Raw genomic sequence first — 21781 nt, 5'->3', positions numbered from 1 at the left:
TTAATCAAGGGTTCCTATAAACTACTGCCTTTGCATCTCTCAGCAACTGCCTTCGTTTCATATTCAGCATGTCCAACATAACAACTGATGCAGTGCATTCTGCAGGGACAAGGACATGTGTTGGCAGGCCCGGGACGTGCCGGTGCAGTAAGCTGGAGCTGGAGTGTCCTATGGTAGAGCTGGCACTGCTGGCTGGCTGCTCTGTCTGTGCCACTCTGCCAGTCTCCTGTGTGGGGTGCCAACCGTGCCACCATGGGGCCGTGGGACTGTGTGTGGTTCTGCCAAGACTCTGTTACATACTCTAACACATAAAACACACCAGTTCATCTTGGCCAGCTCTGCTAAAATGATGTTAACACTGAGGTGAGAGTGGTAGGAATACGAGGAAAGAGAGGAATGAGAGAAAACAGAGAAAGTTTACATGTCTGAGAGAATGAGAGTTTGTGTGTTATATATATATATATATATATATATATATATGTGTGGGTGTGTGTTTGTGTGTGTGAGAGAGAGAAAAGAGAGAGAGAGAGGTCGGTGGGAAAGGGGTAATGAGGAGCCGGTTGCACCAGTGGGGTTTCAGACAGAACAGGTGGAGGGAATGAGTCACACACACACGCACACACACACATGCACACACACACGACGCACACACATGCACACACACACACAGTCCCACTCTTAATGATAAAAATGAAGTTGTGTGCCCTAAAATGAGCCCGGTGAATGTCCTTTGCAGTCCACTCCCTTTGACTAACTTTGGAGAACCAGCAAAACTATCCTTTGAACATTTCTGCCAAGACTGGAATACAGGTGAATATCCTTCTCATGTTTCAGTCCAGACAATCTGGTCTCCTCCTTTACCAGTGACATGCAGGTGGGGAACAGAGTTACCGGTAGTGAATCATGTGTGTGTGCTTAGTACGTTCACTTAGCACACACACACGTGCAGACATACACAATCACACGCAAACTCTCACAACATAGGTTCCCTAATAGTGAACCATCGAGCATTGGTACGCATGCGCACCCACACACACACACACAGAGTAAAAGGCAGACAGTGATTTGTCAGTGCCTTTTCATTACAAGGGAAGGTCATGTCATCCTATCTGGCCTAGCGTGACAGCTGCTGATGGGCGGGGGGGCGGGGGGGCGGGGGGCAGGGGCGGGTTTGGAGAGAGAGTGGTACAGGCACCCTAACCCATACACACTCATACATACACACACACACACACACACAGACACACACACACACACTCATACACACAGACAGAATCATACAGACAGACACACTTGCAAAAGCCCTGCAGTGTTTGATCCCCCTAGATGGCCATCCAGTAACACCTGCACCAAGAGAAGGATAGCCCCTTCCACCTGGCCAGGTTAGGTGAGAGCGCTGATAGACCAGGCCAGGTCACTGGACACAGCTTCTTACAAAGCTCTGTTTGTAAGAAGAGAGAGTGAGAGAAAGCGTGAGAATGAGAGAGGACAGTTAAAGATTGAAGATTGAGATAGAGGAAGACATCAATTGAAATGGCACACAATGCAATGGAGGCAGTCTTGTACATTTGCCATTCCAGTATCTGTGCTGGTAATTGAACCATTTCAGACATAGCAGGGTTGTGCTTTTATTAGAGCTTTTATTTCTGCTTATTATTTCTTTGCATCAGCAATCTGCCTGTGAAAGAAACAGATCGGCTCTGAAACTGCATCCCATTAAGAAAAATAGGCACCAGCAGATGAAATAAAAGGTAATTATTTCTTGTAGTTCCAACTTTGGGTTGTTGAAGTGATAGACTTTGCAATATAATTTAACAAAACTTTAGATCTACAACACCTTTACACTAAAACAGCTACATAACATGTTGACATTTTTCTACACAACCTGACCTTTACAGTAGGTTGTCCCTCCCCCCCCCCCCCCCCCCCCCCCCCCCCCCTCACCCCAAAGAAAAGCTCAATCTTTCACTTCAGCTCAGACCTAAATCAGCATCCTTCCCTCTTTCAAGTAATAATGTACTGATACAGCCTCTGTCTTTAAATATATAGTTGACAAATTACAAAGTTAGCCTTCATTATGAGGTTAACACAATCTGTATTGCCACATCTATCATGTGCATCAGAGATATTCATGTTTTTGTGTGTGTCTCTGCTTTGCGTTTTGTTCCTTTTGTATCCAGTCTCCAGTAAATGTATTGGATACACTGAGCAGTAATGTAGACTGCATCACAGCAGGCACAGGTCAGTGTGTCATAATTATAACTTTTTCCGACATTTCATAACCATGGTAACGTCTAAGTGAGTCACTGCAGATCTGGTACATAGCAGCTGCAGATGAACTTTGTGGGGTGAAATCACACTTGGGTACAGTACCTACGTCACATCAGCTTGTGCTGAGAGGTTTGATGACAACAAAGAAAATGTATGAAAATACATCATTCTCATTTAGGCCTAGGAAGGCAGACTGGTGCTTTACCACTGCTGTGATGTTGTTTAACTCCAACAGCACCTCGAGGGGCTGGGAAATGAACTGTGCTGTCAGGTCACCAGGACCCTGAAATGACTTCAACTGAGTAACATTCAGAGTGCATACCTATACTTTATAAACTGGGACTTTTGATGGCATTCAAACGGTCGGTGAACGTCCCTGTCACTCCAGATCACTGTGTCCCCTTACTGTAGCCCCGCAAGCCTGCACTGCCTCATCAGATACACTGACACATTCAATTTATTCATTGAAAACGAGAATAAGACAAGCTGAGTCGAATGTGTATGAGAACAAAGAAGGAGAGATAGGAGGAAGTGGGACAAGGAGGAGACCTCGGAGACGTAACGAGCAGGGGAGACAGTGAGGAGGACAGGGTGGACAAGAGGAGAAAACCAGGAGAGCTGGTGAGGTGAAGAAACGAAGAAGAGGAAAGGATGAGGAGCGACGAGGAGGAAGAGGAGGGAGGAGGGAGGGAGTAGAAAGAGATGAGAGAGGAGGGGGAGTAGAAATGAGAAAGAGGAGAGAGAGTAGGAAGAAGAGAGATGAGAAAGAGAATAGATGAGAGGACAGTTGAGAGAGTCCTGTGTCAGAGCCCTGCCCACCAGGGGGCGGACCTAATGGGCCTGACAGGAAGATGAAGATGAAGAAGACCCTGGTCTGCCCACCACATTGACGAAGGACTTCCAGACAAAAAGGTTTCAGGCTTTAGAACCACATTTTCAAACTTAGCTGATTTATAGACCTTTGTAGTATGTGATGCTGTACTTAACCATTACAGTTTTAATGTACATCAAAATTTTGATTTAATTTATTGACTGTACAAGCGCTGAAAGTAGACTCTAAAAATACTGGTCACACCAGATGTATTAATTTAATAAATTCCATCTTATCAAGTGAGGAAAATACTTCTAAGATTAGTCTCAACCCTACCAGACTCCGATTTCTTTGATCAATGAGAGCCCTAAGGCCTCTAAGCCTTACTCCTTAGATAGGTACACTAATAAACTAATGCTATCTAATGTGATCAGGTCCTTCCTCAGACAGTATCCCGGCTGAATGCAAGCTGTGGTTCTGGCCAGGTGGCCTGTTCAGTCAGTAGGCAGGTTAAATATTATGTCTCAGCAACATTACCTGTGCAGCATGATCCTCCCACACACACACACACACACACACACATACACCGACACACACACACTACTCTTCTGACTTAATGCACCCACTGTTTTGTTACCCCCAACTGGTTGTACAGCACACACACACACACACACTCATTTCCTGGAGCAGACAGACAGTCTGTGTTCTGTTCATGGTCATTCCAGTTGTACATCTGGGCTGTGCTCCACTGTACCTTGGTAACTGTAGAGGTCTCCCACGCTGTTCTGACGCATAATGTGGTGCCAGTAAGCACTCCGCGGCAGGGAGATGGACTTGGTTAACGTCTCGTTAGAATGCGTCTGAAACATAGACCATAAAAAACATGCGTTTCTGAAACAGAGACTTTACCGAATCTCTACTCCTACAGGGACAGCTCTAAAAAAAGAAAATCATCATTAATACATACTTAAATGTGATATAACCGTTCTGCTGTTTCAGTGGCTGATCCGGGAATGTACCAGCATAATGTATTTGGTGTAATTTTCTTCTAAATTTGCATTAGAAGAGCCATTCCTAAAGTGCTGACCCAGAGCGAAAGCAGTCTGTGTTTTCCTACATGTAGCTTTGTGATTTATAGTTGTGAGTGTAAAGCCTGATTTTGGAATGATTCCCACACGGTGGGGTCCAAGACCATGGCCATATGGTCACGGCTCATCAACCTCTAGGCAAGGCTACATAAATAAAGAATACAGATGATAGCAGAGAGGAAGGAAGAAAGGAAGGATCGTGGGGAGGGGTGGGGGGGGGGGGGAGGGGGCGGACAGAGGCTAGATCCGTGGGATGTCAAAAGGCACTGATCCAAAACCAAACTTGGGGGAGTGTGTTTGAGTGCACGTGTGTGTGTGTGTGTGTGTGTGTGTGTGTGTGTGTGTGTGTGTGTGTGTGTGTGAAAAGGGTCATTCAAAATCTGAGGGAGGATTCCACAAAACATTGTCTCAATACTCAGAAGACAGATTAAAACCCCAACGCTTACAGACGGCCTAAAATAGTTAATTTTCCAAATGCATATTCAGTGGCAGTAGAATCAAGGCTAACCATTCCAGCTCTGTGAAATATCTTATTGTCTCTGGTTTATGTAATGAGGTTTTTATTTTACCTTGTGTGTCTGGGGGGGGGGGGGGGTCTATCTGTATCCTGCATAAAGGCTAGTATGTGTCTTGTGTGCGTGTGTGTGTTTGGCTGTGCGAATGTGTTTGTGTGTGAGTGTGTTTGTCTGCGCAGATGTGTGTGTGTGTGTTTTTGCCAGTACCTGGGAGCTCTTCTCCATTTCCTCCATCATCCTCTCATGCTGCTGGGCGATGGACAGGGTGGCAGAGTGGACCCGCTGGTAAATCATCTCCCCCTCCCTTGTCTGGAACGTGAACAAGCCCTCCCCTGTGTCACACATCCTGAAACAGGGGAGGCACACACACACACACACTTTGATCATAAACCGTCTTTGATTACAAATGTGCAGGTGCATACAGGTGCGCTGCGGTGAGCCAGACACACACACACACACACAAATACAGACACATTGCCTCAAAGGCCTACAGACACACACACCTGAACAGACAGCTGTCATTTCATTGCCAGAGGGCGTCTATGGCACATGCTGATATCCTGGGATGTTTAAAGTTCCAAACATTCCTTTAAACAAGTTACTGACATACACTAACTCACAAAGTTTATAATAGTAACTAAAAATAATAAAATAAAGCATGTGCATTATGCACTGTACACGCATGCACAAACTTACACACACACACACACACAGATAAATGAACACACACTCACCTTCCCGACTCGAAGGTGAACCAGGTCGAATCGCGCCCGTATCTCCTCAGGGAGTTCAGTGGCCACATGACCAGTTTGACGCGGGCATTATGGATGTCCCATAGATAGATGTTTTCGTGGGTGATCTGCATGGTGCACTCCCCATAGATGTCCAGGTTAGGCGTGGGCATCAGGTAAACATTGAAGCGCTCTGGAGCGAGACACACAAGAAAAGGAGAACACAGGAACAGGAAGAATCAAATACTGTAGATTTATTTCAGACAGAAAATTGACAGGCTACATATCGATCTGTTTGATGAAATTCTATTAACTTGACATTCTAAGGCTAACCTGCGAATAAAGGAAGTCATTTCTGAATTTGTTATTCTAGTGCAAGGCTACAGATGAGTCCTGCTCTGTAACATGTCAGGAGAGAGTTTTACAGTCATCCAGGGTTAGGAGTGTGAATGGAGTGTATACCCTGGTAGACTACTCAGAGAAGACGACAGAAGCCTTCACCATGGCAGAGTTTATGTAAAAAACATACACAATATCTGCACATGTTGGAGTTCTGCATGACGTGCTGCTTTGTTGCACCACTGAAAGTAATGGATCCAAGTTATTTCAGTCCAGATTATGTATGTCCTTATGGATTAAGCATTAACATTGAAACCTACTTACATGAGCATGAAATTCATGAATTGCTGGGATAAAACTGTTTCAAAAAAGTAATGAAGCAAACAGAAAAAGTTGGAAAAGTCATGAGAACATGTAAATTGAAAAGGTCTTAAGACCGCTCACTGCACAGCCTCAAAAAAGTCTTGAAGTTACAAAACTGGCTTGGAAAGATACGTAACCCTTAACTCCCTATCCTCCTGTGAGGGTTAGGCTCTCACTAGAGTCAGCAGGCACCAGGTGTATGATTCTGAATGACTTGTGAAGGTCACAGTTCCGTTGCTAAAGCAAAGTGTAGAATCCGAGGCATCGTCATGTTGTCAGTAGCCAACCCCAGGGCCGCAGTACAAATCTCAACCCAATCAATTTAAACAGGCTCTCTGAGAGCACTTCATAATCTAAATTAATGCCCGCTAATTACGCCTAATGTTTCAAAATAAGCCATGTGTCTGGAGCTCAGCGGAAATGGCGATGTCACAGCGAAGGCTATTTTTAGAGTGACAGAGAAAGAGAAAAGTGAAAATGAACTTGATTTAATTATCGTCCGCTACTGCTCTGGGTTTTTCTAATTGAAATGTAAGGAGAAGCAGAGCCTCTGGTTCCTACCTCAGTTTGATATCTTTCTATCTTGGTCATAAAGATTAGAGGAGAGGACGGGAGAAGAAAGGAGATGAAAAAAGAAGAGAGCTGAGGAAAGGAGAGAAAGGGAGAGGAGTGGTGAGGACAGGCGGGGATAGGAGAGGGATATTACTTTGTAGACACCCTTATCTCACATTGTTATGAAAAGAAATTCTTAATGTATACCCCCTGTTGTTAAACTATCTCAATGGGTAAAAGTTTGTGACTAGCATTTTTACTGCTGATAAAAAATAAATGGTTGTGTTACAATAGATTCTGCAAAAAAAAAAAAAAAAAAACGTTGTCTAAAGCATAGTCATGAAAAAAGGATTAATTGTGCTGCAAGAAAGGACAGAAGAGACCATGGGTCTATTTTCTTTTTCAATTACACTTCTTTTTTATTTTTCTTTCTTTTCTTTTTCCTTCTACAGCGAAGGTACAAATGACACCGAGCCTCTGCGGTAGCCCTCTGTCCTGCATCCTCCTGTCTGTTTCCTGGGTGGAGGATGTGGGGAAGCACATTTATTTCTCATGGCTTTAAGAGCTATAATCTCATCCATCTCTGTGACACGCTTCATTATGAGGGAACCCAGTGATGCACAGCACCTCTCATTAGGCTTGGAACACAGCCCTGGCCACAGCCAGGAACCTGTACACTCTCTCTTTCTCTCTCTCTCTCTCTCTCTCTCTCTGTCTGTCTGTCTCTCACACACACACACATTACAGTACACACGTTTCATGCACTCGAACAAGAATGCATTGGGAGTCAAAATACGCACACACACACACACACAAGCGCACACACGCACCAACAAAACACACGCACACACAACAAGATGATATTGACATCGCTCCCTGCTAGGGGCGACTAATTGGATAGTCGTTGCTGTGCTCAGGCAGGCCTTAGGGGGGGTCCGCGTAGCATTAACACGTTTGTCTCAGGCTCTAAACACTGGGGGCTGGGGGGAGGAGGCCGGGTGGAGGCCGGTGGGAGGCCGGGGGGAGGCCGGGGGGAGCAAAGGCCGACCCGGAATGGCTTGCGTTAGCAGGGCCTAATTGGGCACTCACCGTTCTGCTCCCTCTGTGCCCCAGCAGCCAGCAGGTCCGGCTCGCCCAGGCTGATGTCGTTCAGACGGCTGCCCAGGCACTCCACACAAAGCAGCTTACACCAGTCCTCGGCATCCAGCTCTGCTCGTACGGGACAGGCAACACAGGGTTAAACCAATTGCAGGTATCTGTGTGTGTGTGTACTATACCGTTTCGTGCCTGCACGCCAGCAAACACACACTTAAGCACACACACGTGTGCTCACATGAAAACACACACGTACAGACACTAAGGCACACGCACACACACACACACACACACAATAAACACATAAATCAAACAAAGATTGCGAGTGTGCAGGACATGAGTACAGGTAACTAGAACTGTAAAAAAAATCTATGTGATTGATTCAGGTCTGATGAAAAGAGGCAGGCAGTTCATGAACACAAAACGGCAGATGAATGCTGAATTTCCTCTGTTTTCTTCTTTCTGTTCTCTCCATCTCCTCTCATTGCAGTAACCCTGGTACGACAACACCGTCAAAAGCTGATGGTATCAAAAAGCTCACGGCTGGAGATCAACCGACAAGACAGTCAATAGCCTATTATCCAAATTGAAGGACGGGCCAAGTTTTTCTGTTAGAGAACATTTAATTGGAGAGATTTCTCTGTGAAAGAAATAATTAGCATGACAGAATTCTGTCTCTAAGACGGTAAGAAGGCATCAGCAACCTATGAATCCAACTTGACTGTCTCAATAATCATTCCGTCGACCACTATGCAAAACCACCAGGTTTCAGACGTGACATATGTATTAGGATTCAAATGTTTAATTGTCTACTGAACTCTCAAGTTGCACAGCAGACAGTTGTGTGTGAATAGCAGTTTTATGTGTATATGTTTACAATGGGAAATAAGATCTCCAATTGTTTTGTGTGAGTTTTGGTAAGAATCAGTGAGGTATGAAATGAGGCAAGCGCCAGACTTGTTTATCTTTGTGCAGCTCCTCCACCCTGGCCCCAACGGAATTCTGGGATATGTCACTGTGGCCACTGATGTGTACAGAGATGCATATGAAAGTGAAGGGATGCCACAGTGAGCTTGTGTGTGTGTGTGTGTGTGTGTGTTGCTCTATTTTAAGACACGCACACACACTCACACACACCATTGCTCACTTCACTTCCATATGCATCTCTGTTTTCATTTGTGATGTCCCCAGAACTGGTGAAGGTATGTTTCCTCCCCAGACCTCTCTTCCTCAGACAATCCCTCGAACACACACACACACACACATACACACACACACTTTTTGGGCCGCTGAGTGGAAAATCGTATAAACAAACACTTCATCAGTGAGGCAGTTTCTCTAGTGGATGAGATGATGCATGACAGGACTGGAGAGGGTGATTGCATGTGAGTGTGGGGGGTAGAGAGAGACAGATAGAGAGAAAGAGACATAGAGGGAAAGAGAGAAAGATAGAGAGAGAGGTGGAGAGAAAGAGAGAGAGGTGGAGAGAAAGAGAGAGACACATAGAGAGAGAGAGAGAGAGAGAGAGAGAGAGAGAGAGAGAGAGAGAGAGAGAGAGAGAGAGAGAGAGAGAGAGAGAGAGAGAGAGAGAAAGAGAGAGAGACAGAGAGGCGTACAGCCATACTTAGGGACTGTGGGAGGGCCAGAGAGGGGGGCAGGAAGTGAAGGACCCTGGAAGGTCAGCATGCTACATGTGGTGGACCCGGGATGGAGAAGACCTCCATATGGCTCGAGGAGAGAGGGGGAGGGGGTGGAACTGAGGCCAGGGAGGGTGTGTGTGGAGAGAAAGAGAGAGAGGACTTCACTGTCCTTCCAGTCTCGAGAGATGCTGTATATTTTAGGAGTATCAAACACTTGTCCTACTTTGTTAGAAACATGAAAACCAGGTGCCTGATTAAAGAAAGTTAACTTGTGTTGTGTTTGTTTACTTTCAGTAAACAACAGTCTGTTTTTCAGTCCGTTTTGTAGTTTAGCATTACTCAGTCACAAAAAGTTTCTCTTTTAATAAGACTAAAACAAAGGTAATACTTTACAAATACAAGGCTTAAGGTAGGCTCCAGAGGCATCCTGGCACATTGCAGACAATTCAAAGGTCATAGTTCAAAGGCAACAGCAATAATTACAGTGTGTAATTTGGCTTGAATCACATACTGTAGCAAATTAATTCTGTAGTACCTGCAATGGGAAAATCAATAATTCCAGTTATATCCCTCCTTCTTAATAAAGCAGAAAATGAACAGTTGGATAAGCTCCAATGCTCGCCTCTCTCTCTCTCTCTCTCTCTCTCTCTCTCTCTCTCTCTCTCTCTCTCTCTCTCTCTCTCTCTCTCTCTCTCTCTCTCTCTCTCTCTCTCTCTCTCTCTCAGTCTGTATCCTATACTTTCTTTTCTAACTGTCTCTCCCTCCCACTCCAGCAGATTAGCTTCAAGGTGATAAACAGGGGCTCTTGCTTACCTGACTCACAGGCAAATGTCTTGGACGTCTCGTCGTAGAAGATGATTGCCACCGCGTGCTTCTTGGTCTCTCTGGGCATCCTGGTGATGTTCTTGATGCTGTGAAGCTCAGTGATCTGAGATAACACAGTCCAAACATTACCTCCACCAGTAAGCAACAGAAGGAAAAACCTAGAAGAACACGTTGTCTAGACTGGCAGTTTCCTGTGTGCTATGCTATAAAAGAATGAGTTAAGACAAAATGAAGGCATGAATGAAGTAAGTCCTTCATTAGTGAGACTACAACTTGGTGTTGGGCTTGTGGAAGTACAAATGCTTTGTTACTTTAGATTTTTCTGGTATCCGAATGACCAGAACTATACATTTTCAAAAAACTTGAACACGTTTTTGTGTTTTGTGTGAAAAGAATGTTTCTGTATTATTTTTTTCAAAAGGTTGAGCATTTTTTTTTCGAAAAAAAGGTTCAGATAAAAAAGTTTTCAATAAGTTGGAAAGCAATTTTCCCCCAAAAAATACGGAGGACCTGAAGGGACCTGTAAAGAAGAAAAAACACTTTCGCGTCTGCACGAGAAAAGTTTTTGTTCGCACGCGTTACAGTTTCCGGTGTGTGGATAGCATTACCGGTTTCATTCCCTTCATTCAAGACACAGAGAGCATTTTTGATCATGCGATCAAGTGGTTCATGTAGGCATAGCTCTCGATACCCGTCAACCAGGTTGAATGGTTTTCAGTGGGACAGATAGCAGTAGTCTACCAAGTAGATTTACAGCAGCTTTCGGTAAATTAACACCATTAGGTTACTGGTGAGTTGTATCGTTAACATGTCTGCTATTGTTTTATTATTGACATGTAGCCTATTTATATTTACATGTAGGCCTAACTGTATTTGATTTGATTCCGGAGTGTTCAGTTCCCCTTTTCCCCCTGATTTCCCTCAAAATCATCACGTTTTATCTTGATGCTTGGTTGAGTTTAATGTGATATAATCGTGTGTGTTAGCTTAAAGCCTACTCTACCTACATTCCATGAGCATAATGTAAGAGTCAATTTGAAGTACCATGTATCCACTGCTGTGTGGGGGAAGTACACTGCTGTAACACACTAATGAGGAACAAATTGCAGCTCGCAAAATACAGTATTTATTATCTTTATAGTAGATCTGTTATGTCTCTTCGAGTTATCCAAAATCTCACCTCACTTCAACATTGAAACCGTTCGTTGACATTTGTAACTACAACTACACCTCAGCTCCATAGCGAAGAATGCCATCAAAAGCATCTAAATCATTTTACAGCAGGATTGATTGGTTGTATTAAAAAAAAGGAAGATTACAATTCATTAAATATCGTCTGCATTCATTGGCCATTTGATTCCACAATGTGCACAGTGTTCCTCTTTGCCAGAGATAAGAACCATTACAATATTGTAGTCCCAGCTCCCAGCAGTGGGCACCACGCCAGCAGGTTGGGAATGAATTACGTGGGCTGAGAGCCCATACAGATAGTATAACCTTCATGTTAAAGCCTCGAGCCACGACTGAACAACACATGTAGGAACAACAGATTTTTCTTCTGTGTGTTTGCAAATATTATAGCTAATATTGCCTATATAAAAAAAGCAACTGTGGTATAGAGGGAGTTAGTCGACAGGGGATATTATTCTGAGACTTGTTATTATTTTGGTTTGGCTACTGCATTGCCTTATCCTGAGAATCCTACTGATACCATCAGAATGTTTTCCATGTATGGAAGTGGATGTGGTGAAAGAGAGAACACAATTCAAACAGACAACTGCCAGCAGAGACCAAATCAACAGAGAGGGGATGTGTATTATCACTCTGCTATCTCATTCGTTTATGAGATGTGTGTGTGTGTGTGTGAGTGTACGAGAAAGCAAGATTTGAGCATTGTTTCAGCCTGCAGGGTTTGGTTTGTTGCACAGCGAATCACTAGAGATGTCCTCCCCCTCTCGACCCCTGTTCTTTTCCCCCACTTATCCCCAAACCTCAGTTCCTATTCCACAGTTTGCTCGTTAAGTCGTATGCACTGCATGCTCATATCTGTTCAGTTGAACACAACGTCTTCTGTCTGTGGCCTCCTTGTAGAGATCTTCAAAAGGCAGAGAGACAGAGAGAGGCAGCCAGATAGAGGCAGCCAAAAATCAATGATTTCTCCGACCATTTGAGTTCTGTTCAAAAGATATTCAGGAACCATTCAGCCATGTAAAGAAGTACACAACCACACATCAAACCACAAAAACAAATGTAGCCCTTTCTGTTGTTTTATGGAATCACAAGAGTGGCCTGTGATTCCTCTCCAGTTTGGCTGTTTGAACAAACTCCCTCTGTCAGACGGAACCTTGTCTGATCTCTGGAGCCAGGCATTACCAGGTGCACTGGTGCATGTGTGTAGTCATCGCTCACTCCTCTGCCGTGTGCAGAGGTCCCTGGAGGGGGTTACCACACCTTGGGTGCCCCTCTCTGACAGCATGATGCAGTGCAAGAGCCGAATTTCCCTCACAACGTTACTGGAGATGAATTGTTAAGGTCTGAGACCCTAACCTAAATGTTATCAAGGGGCTTCATGGAGAGCATAGGAAAATCTGGACTCCAGTCTGAAGTTTTCCGCCCATGTCTCACCCACTGTGTGTCTCACCCACTGCGTGTCTCACCCACTGTGTGTCTCACCCACTGTACCACACTGTAAGATGAGGCTGTGTGACATAGTCACGGAAAGTCTGACTTGTAATTACGGGAGTATTCGACAGCCTGTTATGGGACATTAAGGGCTGTCGCACAATGAAGTCACATCAAAAACCTGTCAAGAGTGGCTATCTAAGACTCCATCTTCCCTCATTACACCAGTACGCTTCTCGCAGTGTAACTCATATAAGATAATCTGCCTCTGCCTTGATAATGAGCCCTAATTGGGGTATTTTCAAAGGACTTAAGAAGCGGGGAGAGAGATATTATATTCAGGATTATCCTCCTCAAAAGGAGAAAAGGCCCCTGAGGAATGAGATAAAGTTGCAAATGTCTTCTAATGGATTCTTAACTGTATTATCTGTGTCCAAAGAGCAGCACTTTCATATAAGGACAAAAGAGAAAGGATATTTTAACTTCTGTGTAATACGATTATCCGGTAACACAAGAGGTTTTCAAAAATAACAAAAGCATCAAGAATAAAGAGGCTTTTGAATCATTTTTACGTAATCAAAGTGAAGGGTGTGACTATATTGTGATGGCTGGACACCAACCAATGACATGGTCAGATAGTTCAGAGTCATAAATATGTATTTATCAGACCTGGGGCCACCTTTATATCAAGCTCCTTGTCACGGGTGTCATGATCTCATACCGTATCATTCTGACAAACAATGAAGTGAACTGTATGGAAAACCATGCTCGAGTGATTGACTGCATATTATAGTAAAAGAGAACTTCAGTTAAGGAGACATGGTGTTTACCTTGTGAAAACTCCTGAAGTAAGCTGCTTTCTCGTCTGGATACTTCTCTAACCGCCGTGGCCCTTTGCTGGAAGCTTTCTTGAACACCAGCCAGCACCTCCTGAAGATCTGCACACACAGAAGAATCATCCAGTCGCATAAATCATAAGCCCTAATCATTTGAATCAGACAACACAAACTCCCAAACCTGAAACAACAGACTCAACTCATCTTACTGTAGAACACCAAAACACAATGGCCGGGTTTCCCAGATGGCCGGGTTTCCCAGATTCGTTAAGAAGCTCTTATCGCTAAGATCTTCTTAAGAACGTTCTAAGGGCGCTCTAGAACGCTCTTAGAACGTTTTCTTAAGAAGATCTTAGCGTTAAGAGCTTCTTAACGAATCTGGGAAACCCACGAATCTGGGAAACCCGGCCAATATTAGTACACTTATGGAACAGTATATTAGTAGTATCAAACTAGGGAATCAGGTGGCTGAGCGGTTAGGGAATCGGGCTAGTAATCTGAAGGTTGCCAGTTCAATTCCCGGCCGTGCCAAAATGACGTTGTGTCTTTGGGCAAGACACTTCACCCTAATTGCCTCGGGGGGAATGTCCCCGTACTTACTGTAAGTCGCTCTGGATAAGAGCATCTGCTAAATGACTAAATGTAAATGTAGTATGAATATGTTAGTCCTCGCAGATATCAGAACCAAGCAACATTATGGGATTCAGAAAACAGAACAAAACTATGGACATCATCCTCAACAGAACACAGAAACCATGATCCTCAATGCAGTCAGAAGCAAACATTTAAAATGAAGCAGGATCCAGTAATTTCCTTTGAAACCCTAACATAATTTTGATGTAGAACATCATCCTCAACACTACAATCATTAACATCATCCTTATTCAAACACTATAATCACTAACATCAGTCTCCTCAGAACACTATAATCATTAACATCATCCTTATCAGAACCCCTATAATCACTAACATCATCCTTATCAGAACCCTGTAATCATTAACACTATCCTCATTCAAACACTATAATCATTAACACTATCCTTATTCGAACACTATAATCATTAACATCATCCACATCAGAAGCCTACAGGGAGAGATCTTGGTGGTGATAGTATCTGCAATGTGTGCAGGTCTCTCCCTTTCCCTGGTGCTTAGACATCCATCAATGCCAGTGTCTAGTCTGGCTGTGTATTCATCTTGGCTACCATATTGAAATTAGTCAGGCTACAATGCATGGACAAAAACAACCAGGGAAATACCGAAGGTACCAAATAGCGTTAATTCATCATTTAAATGCACTTTGAAAACAAAACATTTCAACGATTTCAAGCAACATTTGGATGGACAATTAAGCAGAAGAGGAAAAGTATCAATTCAGAGAATTGGAAAGGGGCAGAGAACAAGAACAAATGGGATGAATTTAAGTGCTTTCTCCTTTTTAAATGCTCTGTTCTCCAAATGGGCATTTCTTTATCTATTGCACCAAGCTCATTGAAATGTTCATCCATGCATCACTAGATTAATAGCTCACCAAGCAAACAAACAATTTCCTTGTGCTCAATTGAAACCCAACACAGTTTGAGTGGTGTCATCTATTTAGTGGCTTGATCTACCTGTGTGGATAGCCAGGAGTGTTGATGCAAAGATAGGTCAGCAAATGCTGACAAGCATGGAACCTGCAAATTGAACCAACTGAACCATAAGTAACTTTGTTTTCAACCAAATCGTATGTTAGCCATTTCATCCTGGCTAGACTGGCACTCTGAACACACAGGAATGGTTTCTGGATGCTCTTCTCAGCAGGGCGTTGATAGTCATTTTCTTGCACCTGCATTTCTCTAAGGTGTGGCAGCTTACTGAGTATTGATTGGAGGACCAAGATCTGGTCCATTTTTGTCGGCAGGGTCTTAGGGCTGTTGATACACACGCGCGCACATCCGCACACACACACACACACACACTCACAGACACAGACAAGCTCTGTGTGCCAAGGGGCCACCTCAAGGTCAGAGAATGAAAAGAGACACACACACTTAGATTCAAGAACGCTCTCTAACAATCTCTCCTCAAAGTTGTCTCCTATGTACACACACGCACAAACACATCGACAACCTGTCTGCAATGGCAGAACATTTTGTCATGGTAACCTATCATACAGGCTTTCGCTATAGAAAATCACCTGAAAAAGACTGTCAATCACAGCATTTTCAGGTTTTATATATTTCTGAGGATGGGTCCCTTCCGTTGTATACCTAGGCGCTATCTTTCCACCTACATTATTATAAAACCTCGATGGCACCTGAAAATAGCAGGCAACCGGAAAATGAACCACCCCCACTAATAGTGAACGTCAGCCAATAAGCAGACAATTGTGCTATGCTGCATGGTGCTGTGAAGACAATCGCCAAACACCTTATTAGCCCTGCGTTATCACGGACAGATCTTAGTGACGATCCCTTTATTTCCTCTTATCGGACATCTGATAGTAATCTGCGTGATGTAGGATTATCCCTGTCTGCATAGTGCGGGGGTAGCATGGAACTGGGATTAGCTTGTTTCCTCAGCTGATGTACTTCACAAAAAGGAAAACGAATGACCTGAACTGGGCACTCTCGGTTAATTGACTGCAGAGGGTTTCCAGGGTCCTTATCTATCTGCCTTCGTAGGCCCCCCGGTCCTGTTGACGGCCGGTCCTATTATACACTGCAAACAAAACAGACAGGCACACAGCGGAGAGGAGCTGGGAGAAATCTGCTCCTTTCAAAGCAGCCATTGCTTCAAGGACCTCTCGTTTCCTCTCACGACTAAGTTTGGTAAATGCAAACAAGGGTAAACAAAAATCCAGAGGGCAATGCAGCAATAGGTAAGGTCATGGATGGGATCGGAGTCTGTGCTGATTATGTTCAACACATCTCCTATCTGAGTTCAACAAACAAAGAAACCCTGAATTAACTGTTGCTTCAAATCCACTATGGGGAGAGAAGTAATTCACTCAGAATGTGCACAGATTAAGTAATTATCAAAGTACAAAGGAAAGCTTGCAGAGGTAGCTTCTGCATAATAAGAACAAAAGGGTATGAATGGGAGGGCTTAATTTTGTCTGTTCCACAGTTGTCAAACGCTTTTGTCAGTGAGGTCCTATCCTCTGTATTCTGGAGGGTTTTATTCAGAGACACTTTCACACTGATTTTAATTACACCAACGTGAATGAAACTCCACTGCTGCTGTGTGACTCATCTGCATGCTGGAACATTCTTGTGAGTGTTGCTCGGCGCCTGAACAAAAAGAGGTTAGTTCCCAGTAAGACACAATAATTATCAAGACAGAGCTGGTGAAAATATAATCAGCGTAATCTGCTTTGCGCTGTCATCTGATTACTATTGTGTAGAAGCACCAGCCTTTTCCTCCCCTCTAATATTACACTTCATGCACAACCAGAAACGAGCTGTGTCACTTAATAGTATCATAGCTGTTCCGAAACTGATACGATTCAATATAAAAAAAAATCATATTTTTTAAGCCCCTTGTTTAAGCCCCTCTATTGGCTGACGTATGTCACATGCAACTAAGCACTTACGTGTGTTCAATACTGGCACATGATGTAAAAATCATACAGTTTTGTAGTGGTGCTTTTCATAACTATACCAACGTACTTCAAAAAATTTGTCATATTCATTCAACATAGATTCCCAATGCACCAGCCAATACACCAGCATAAAGGACTGTACGCAATCAGTGGGTGCTTTATTTGACCAGCTTCTCAACAGGGTTCAGGGGCTAAAGATGGACAGTGCCTCTCTCTCCCTGCTCTGATTGCATGTTGACATCTGAATGTCTGATTAACAACTGGAAGGCCTGTAATTTGGAGACAGACTGCAGACTCCTGGGCTCGCCTGACGTTTTCAATCACCACCCTCTTCATCGCTCCTTACAAAGACAGGTCAGATATGCCATCCATATTTGACTGCAGCTTTGGTTTTTAATACGAATGCATTCATACAAACACAGGATTTCCAGCGTTCTGAGCCTAGGGGAAACTAGTGTCTAGTCACAAAGCATTCATGATTATGTATTCATAGAAATGGTCAGGGCTACCACTTACAGCTTCAAAATAATCAATTGAATCCTTAAATTTGAACAAATCCTTATTAAAAATCCCCCTGAAACAGAACTTTATACCACTGTGTTGTGTTGACTTTACTCTTTGGGACGTGCATGCTTGTGTGAGTGTGTGTGCTTCTCTGTTCTCCTGAGTACAGCATGTGCTATGAGATGTGACATCTCATAGCACATGCTGTGAGATCATGTGTGCACAGGAGCATTTGTGGGTGGGTTTGCTTTGCATGTTTTTTCTTCAGCCAACAGGAAGACAAACAAACTAACATCAGCCAGCTGTGTGGGATTGAGGGAGTTTTTTTTCTCACCTTTAAGATAGTCCCTGTGTGTTTGTGTATGTGTGTGCGTGTGTGTGTGTGTGGGGAGGGGGTACCTGAGATGGCAGCTGCCAGGGCTAAGTGTTAGCTCATTAGCGCTTCAAAATTCACCAGGGGACGTACTCAAGAGTGATAGAGATGTACACGGTAAAAAGAGAACGAATCTAAAAAAGGTTAAAGTGGTAACAAAAAATACATTTAAATAATGCCGTCTACAACTATACATTTATTAAATGACAGTAAAGAAAAGACCACTCACATCAGCCATCAGTCATTTTCTCTCATTGACTCCATACACAGTGTCCATTCACTTCACAGAATTATGTAATTTCTGGTTTATGGAAGACATGCCTAGTCTTTCAATAAAATATAGGGCACACTCCTTCACCATGATATTAGTCACCATTTGAATTAGCATAAGTAACCATCAAAAGACACGAAAATTATTCCAAATGACAGGTTGCTTTGGGTAACTGACTAATCAGAACGGATAAAAATAGCCAGAGCTATTAGAGCAAAACTAATAAATATTACTCAGTAGTATTGAGACAATTATGTAAAATGACTTGGTGACAGTCTGCTGGGTTCTGCTACATAAATACTGTTTGACCACATGTCCAAGACAGGAGCTCAATCTAGCACAGAAGGAAAGACAGCACTGTTTGAATGTTGTGTGTATGATACTCACTGTAATAAATAGCAAGCTGGGAGGCCTGTGTCTGTACCTGTACCTGTACCTGTACCTGTACCTGTACCTGTACCTGTACCTGTACCTGTACCTGTGTGTGTGTGTGTGTGTGTGTGTGTGTGTGTGTGTGTGTGTGCGTATGTGTGTGCGTATGTGTGTGTGTGTGTGTGTGTAAAGTGTAGTGACATGGTGTGAGTTCTCTGCCTATCAGGAGTGCTCACTGTTCCCCTGGTAATAATGAGTGCTGATGGACTTTGACAGACCCAAACCTGCAATATCAGCTGCTGGTGCCGGCAATCAATTCCAGCCAGTGTCACGGTGTCCATCTTCATAATTTGATTTGTTATACCGTCAGACAGTTGGTACAGCCATCATAGCAGTGATCCCACCCCAGCCCACCCTCTTAGGACCATTTCTAAATTCCCCCAGTAAATGTGATGACTAAGGGGTTTTGACTTAATTGCACCCTGCTCCCTCGTCTCTCTCTCTCTCCCCTTCCCTATACACCTCCACCTTTTGCCCCCTTCCCTCCCTGGTGTCCCCCTCTTCAAACACACACTTCTCAGCCCCCAAAATGTTTGGACATCCCATAATTTTGTAATTCGCCCCCAACTACAGCTGTTGGCGGGGTAGTGAGCCTGCCGCGTCCCAGTTAATCATAGATTACTTTATCTGGGCCATTCCAAATCCTCATGTGGAATGCAGTGTTACCTCAGCGGCAAGTTCTTGCAGCATTCCTCTCTCTCTCCTTTTAACGCTCTCCTTCTCACCCTCTTCTTCTGGCTCTCTCTCTCCCCTCATCCTCCTTTCTGTTCCACTCTCACCATCCCTCTCTTTTTCTTGAGCTCTTTTCCTCCTTTTTCTCTCCCTTATTCCCTTATTCCTCTCATTTCCACCTCCCCCCCCCCCCCCCCCCCCCAATCTTTCTCTCTCTTTCACTATGCATGGATAGAGAGATCCTCATCAAACATTCATGGGCCAAACTAGTCCAGGAATGTAACACCAAAGATCTGTAATGGTAGCCCCACGGTTCGTTAAGAGAGAGCGGACTGGGTGCTGTGTTAACGCCTGAACGCCCTGCCCTGTCTCACCTGTCAGAGTCACTGTATGTACCTGCTACTGTATCGGGAAAAAGTGGGATCCAGTGCCACTCACAAACTTCTAGCTGATGTCAAAGGATGCGATGTGTGAAGGTGACAGCTGTGTCTCACCTCAGGCACAACAACGATGTAGCAAGCATAACACCAGCAACACAGCTGTGAAAAGGATGAAGAGTGACAATGAGAGAGGGAGAGATACAGACACACAGAGAGAGAGAGAGAGAGAGAGAGAGAGAGAGAGAGAGAGAGAGAGAGAGAGAGAGAGAGAGAGAGAGAGAGATAAAGAGATAAAGAGATAAAGAGATAAAGAGATAAAGAGAGAACGAGAAACAGAAAGAAAAAGAGGGAAAAAGTATGAAGCAGCAGCTGTGTAGAGCAGGCTGCATCAGAAGTCTGGCACAAGCATCTCCTGCAGTTGGCACTCTTGGCTCACATTAAGCATCATGATAAATTATGCTTTTAAATAGGCCTTATAGTCAGAGGGCAGTGAATAGATTTTAACACTGAACTTAACAGCACATGGAATCCAAGGCTCTGTAGCCTAAAGGGATCCATCTTTCCCTCACCCCTTGTTCACCCAAAACTTCATCCAAAGCTTTATGCTGATTGGATTGACACGTACAGTAAACTATGGGCCTAGCCACACAAAACAGCCTCAGCTCTCATACAAATATTTTTGTGGGAGAAAGCGTTTCCCCTGGTTTTCTTATTACCACGTCAGCAGGGGATGTTTGACCTATGTTGAGCACCGTAGGCTAAAGCAGGGAACATTAGTTAAAATGTCAAACACATCGCAGATCTGCGAATACCGCCATGACACCCAAAAAAGCGTACTAAAGCACTGGACAAAAATAGCAGCACAATTATTCTGAAGGAGATGTAGGTCAATATTGAAGTTTGTCCCTCTCAGGTGTGCCGGAGTGAGGAGGGGATTTTTTGGTTTTCGGCTCGTCATATCGCTGCTGTCGGCTCCAACCTCGAGCCCTGCAGGAATCGGCGAGCCTGGTTGTCACGAAATACATGATTGATGGCCAGGGTTCTCTTACGGAGGAAGCATGGACAAGTTTTTGACATTAAAGTCGGGGGAAAAGACGAAACAATGGGTGAGTAGCACACCATGATCCGGGCGACATTTTCCTGTGACACTGTATTTTACTCTAGAATTCCATAGTTTAATGCTACTCCCGGATTTGGATTTGATACGACTGGTGATATACTGGTGAAAACATATATATTTCCTTATTGGACCAATGATTCCAATTAGGATGAACAAAGTTAGCTAGAGTGCTACTGGCCATAAGAATGTCTGTCCTGATGTAAATACAATAAAAATACTTGTAGGCCTACAGTGGAAGGGTTTTGCTATCAGTCATCATTATGACAATTGCCTGCTCTTTAAAGCGTCTCTTATCCAAGCCTCTCAGCATTACAGCTTTAGTCAGCAGTCTGGGTAGAGAGAGAGCAATTTCCATTTAATCTATCTGCAAGGATGAAGCGTTGTGTTCACAGACAATAACACGCAGACAAAAAGGGGATTTGACTATGCAAGAATAACCTGTCTGACAGTGTACACAACTGCAGCACTGACACAGACACAGGCCAAATCATCAACTTTAGGAGATTGTCCATTCTTTCCTATTACAGAGTATTGACCAACTGACAAGCAGCACTCAGAACTTGTAAAGGAGGCAGAAAAGGATAAATCTACTTCCTCCTGTCCACATCCTCAAAGGTCTGCATCTAAACTGCACAATGAAGGCGTTTTTTTTTTCTTCTAAAATCACAACGTTGCACTTGGGTGCTTTTAGCATCTCTATATTAGCGTCTCTTCTTTAACCAAAGACAAATTAGCATGTGAGTTACACAGGTGTG

At 43.8% G+C, this 21781-nt stretch overlaps 1 protein-coding gene across 2 annotated transcripts in view; it reads right to left on the bottom strand.

The window, feature by feature from the left end:
- Positions 1–21781, bottom strand: part of dok6 (docking protein 6) — a 39960-nt gene that overhangs the window by 2709 nt on the left and 15470 nt on the right. For both annotated transcript variants that reach the window (XM_047023642.1, XM_047023641.1), the window contains exons 2-7: positions 13683–13790; positions 10219–10333; positions 7760–7879; positions 5420–5609; positions 4893–5031; positions 3837–3942 (exon numbers count right to left, since the gene is read on the bottom strand). In XM_047023642.1, coding sequence (XP_046879598.1) covers positions 3837–3942; positions 4893–5031; positions 5420–5609; positions 7760–7879; positions 10219–10333; positions 13683–13790 — 778 coding nt within the window. The remainder of the gene's footprint in view (positions 1–3836; positions 3943–4892; positions 5032–5419; positions 5610–7759; positions 7880–10218; positions 10334–13682; positions 13791–21781) is intronic.

This window comes from Hypomesus transpacificus, chromosome 8 (genome assembly GCF_021917145.1).
Source record: "Hypomesus transpacificus isolate Combined female chromosome 8, fHypTra1, whole genome shotgun sequence".
In the NCBI taxonomy this organism is placed as follows: domain Eukaryota; kingdom Metazoa; phylum Chordata; class Actinopteri; order Osmeriformes; family Osmeridae; genus Hypomesus; species Hypomesus transpacificus.
Note: the sequence above shows the minus strand (reverse complement) of the source record. Positions and strands in the feature narration are given on the sequence as shown.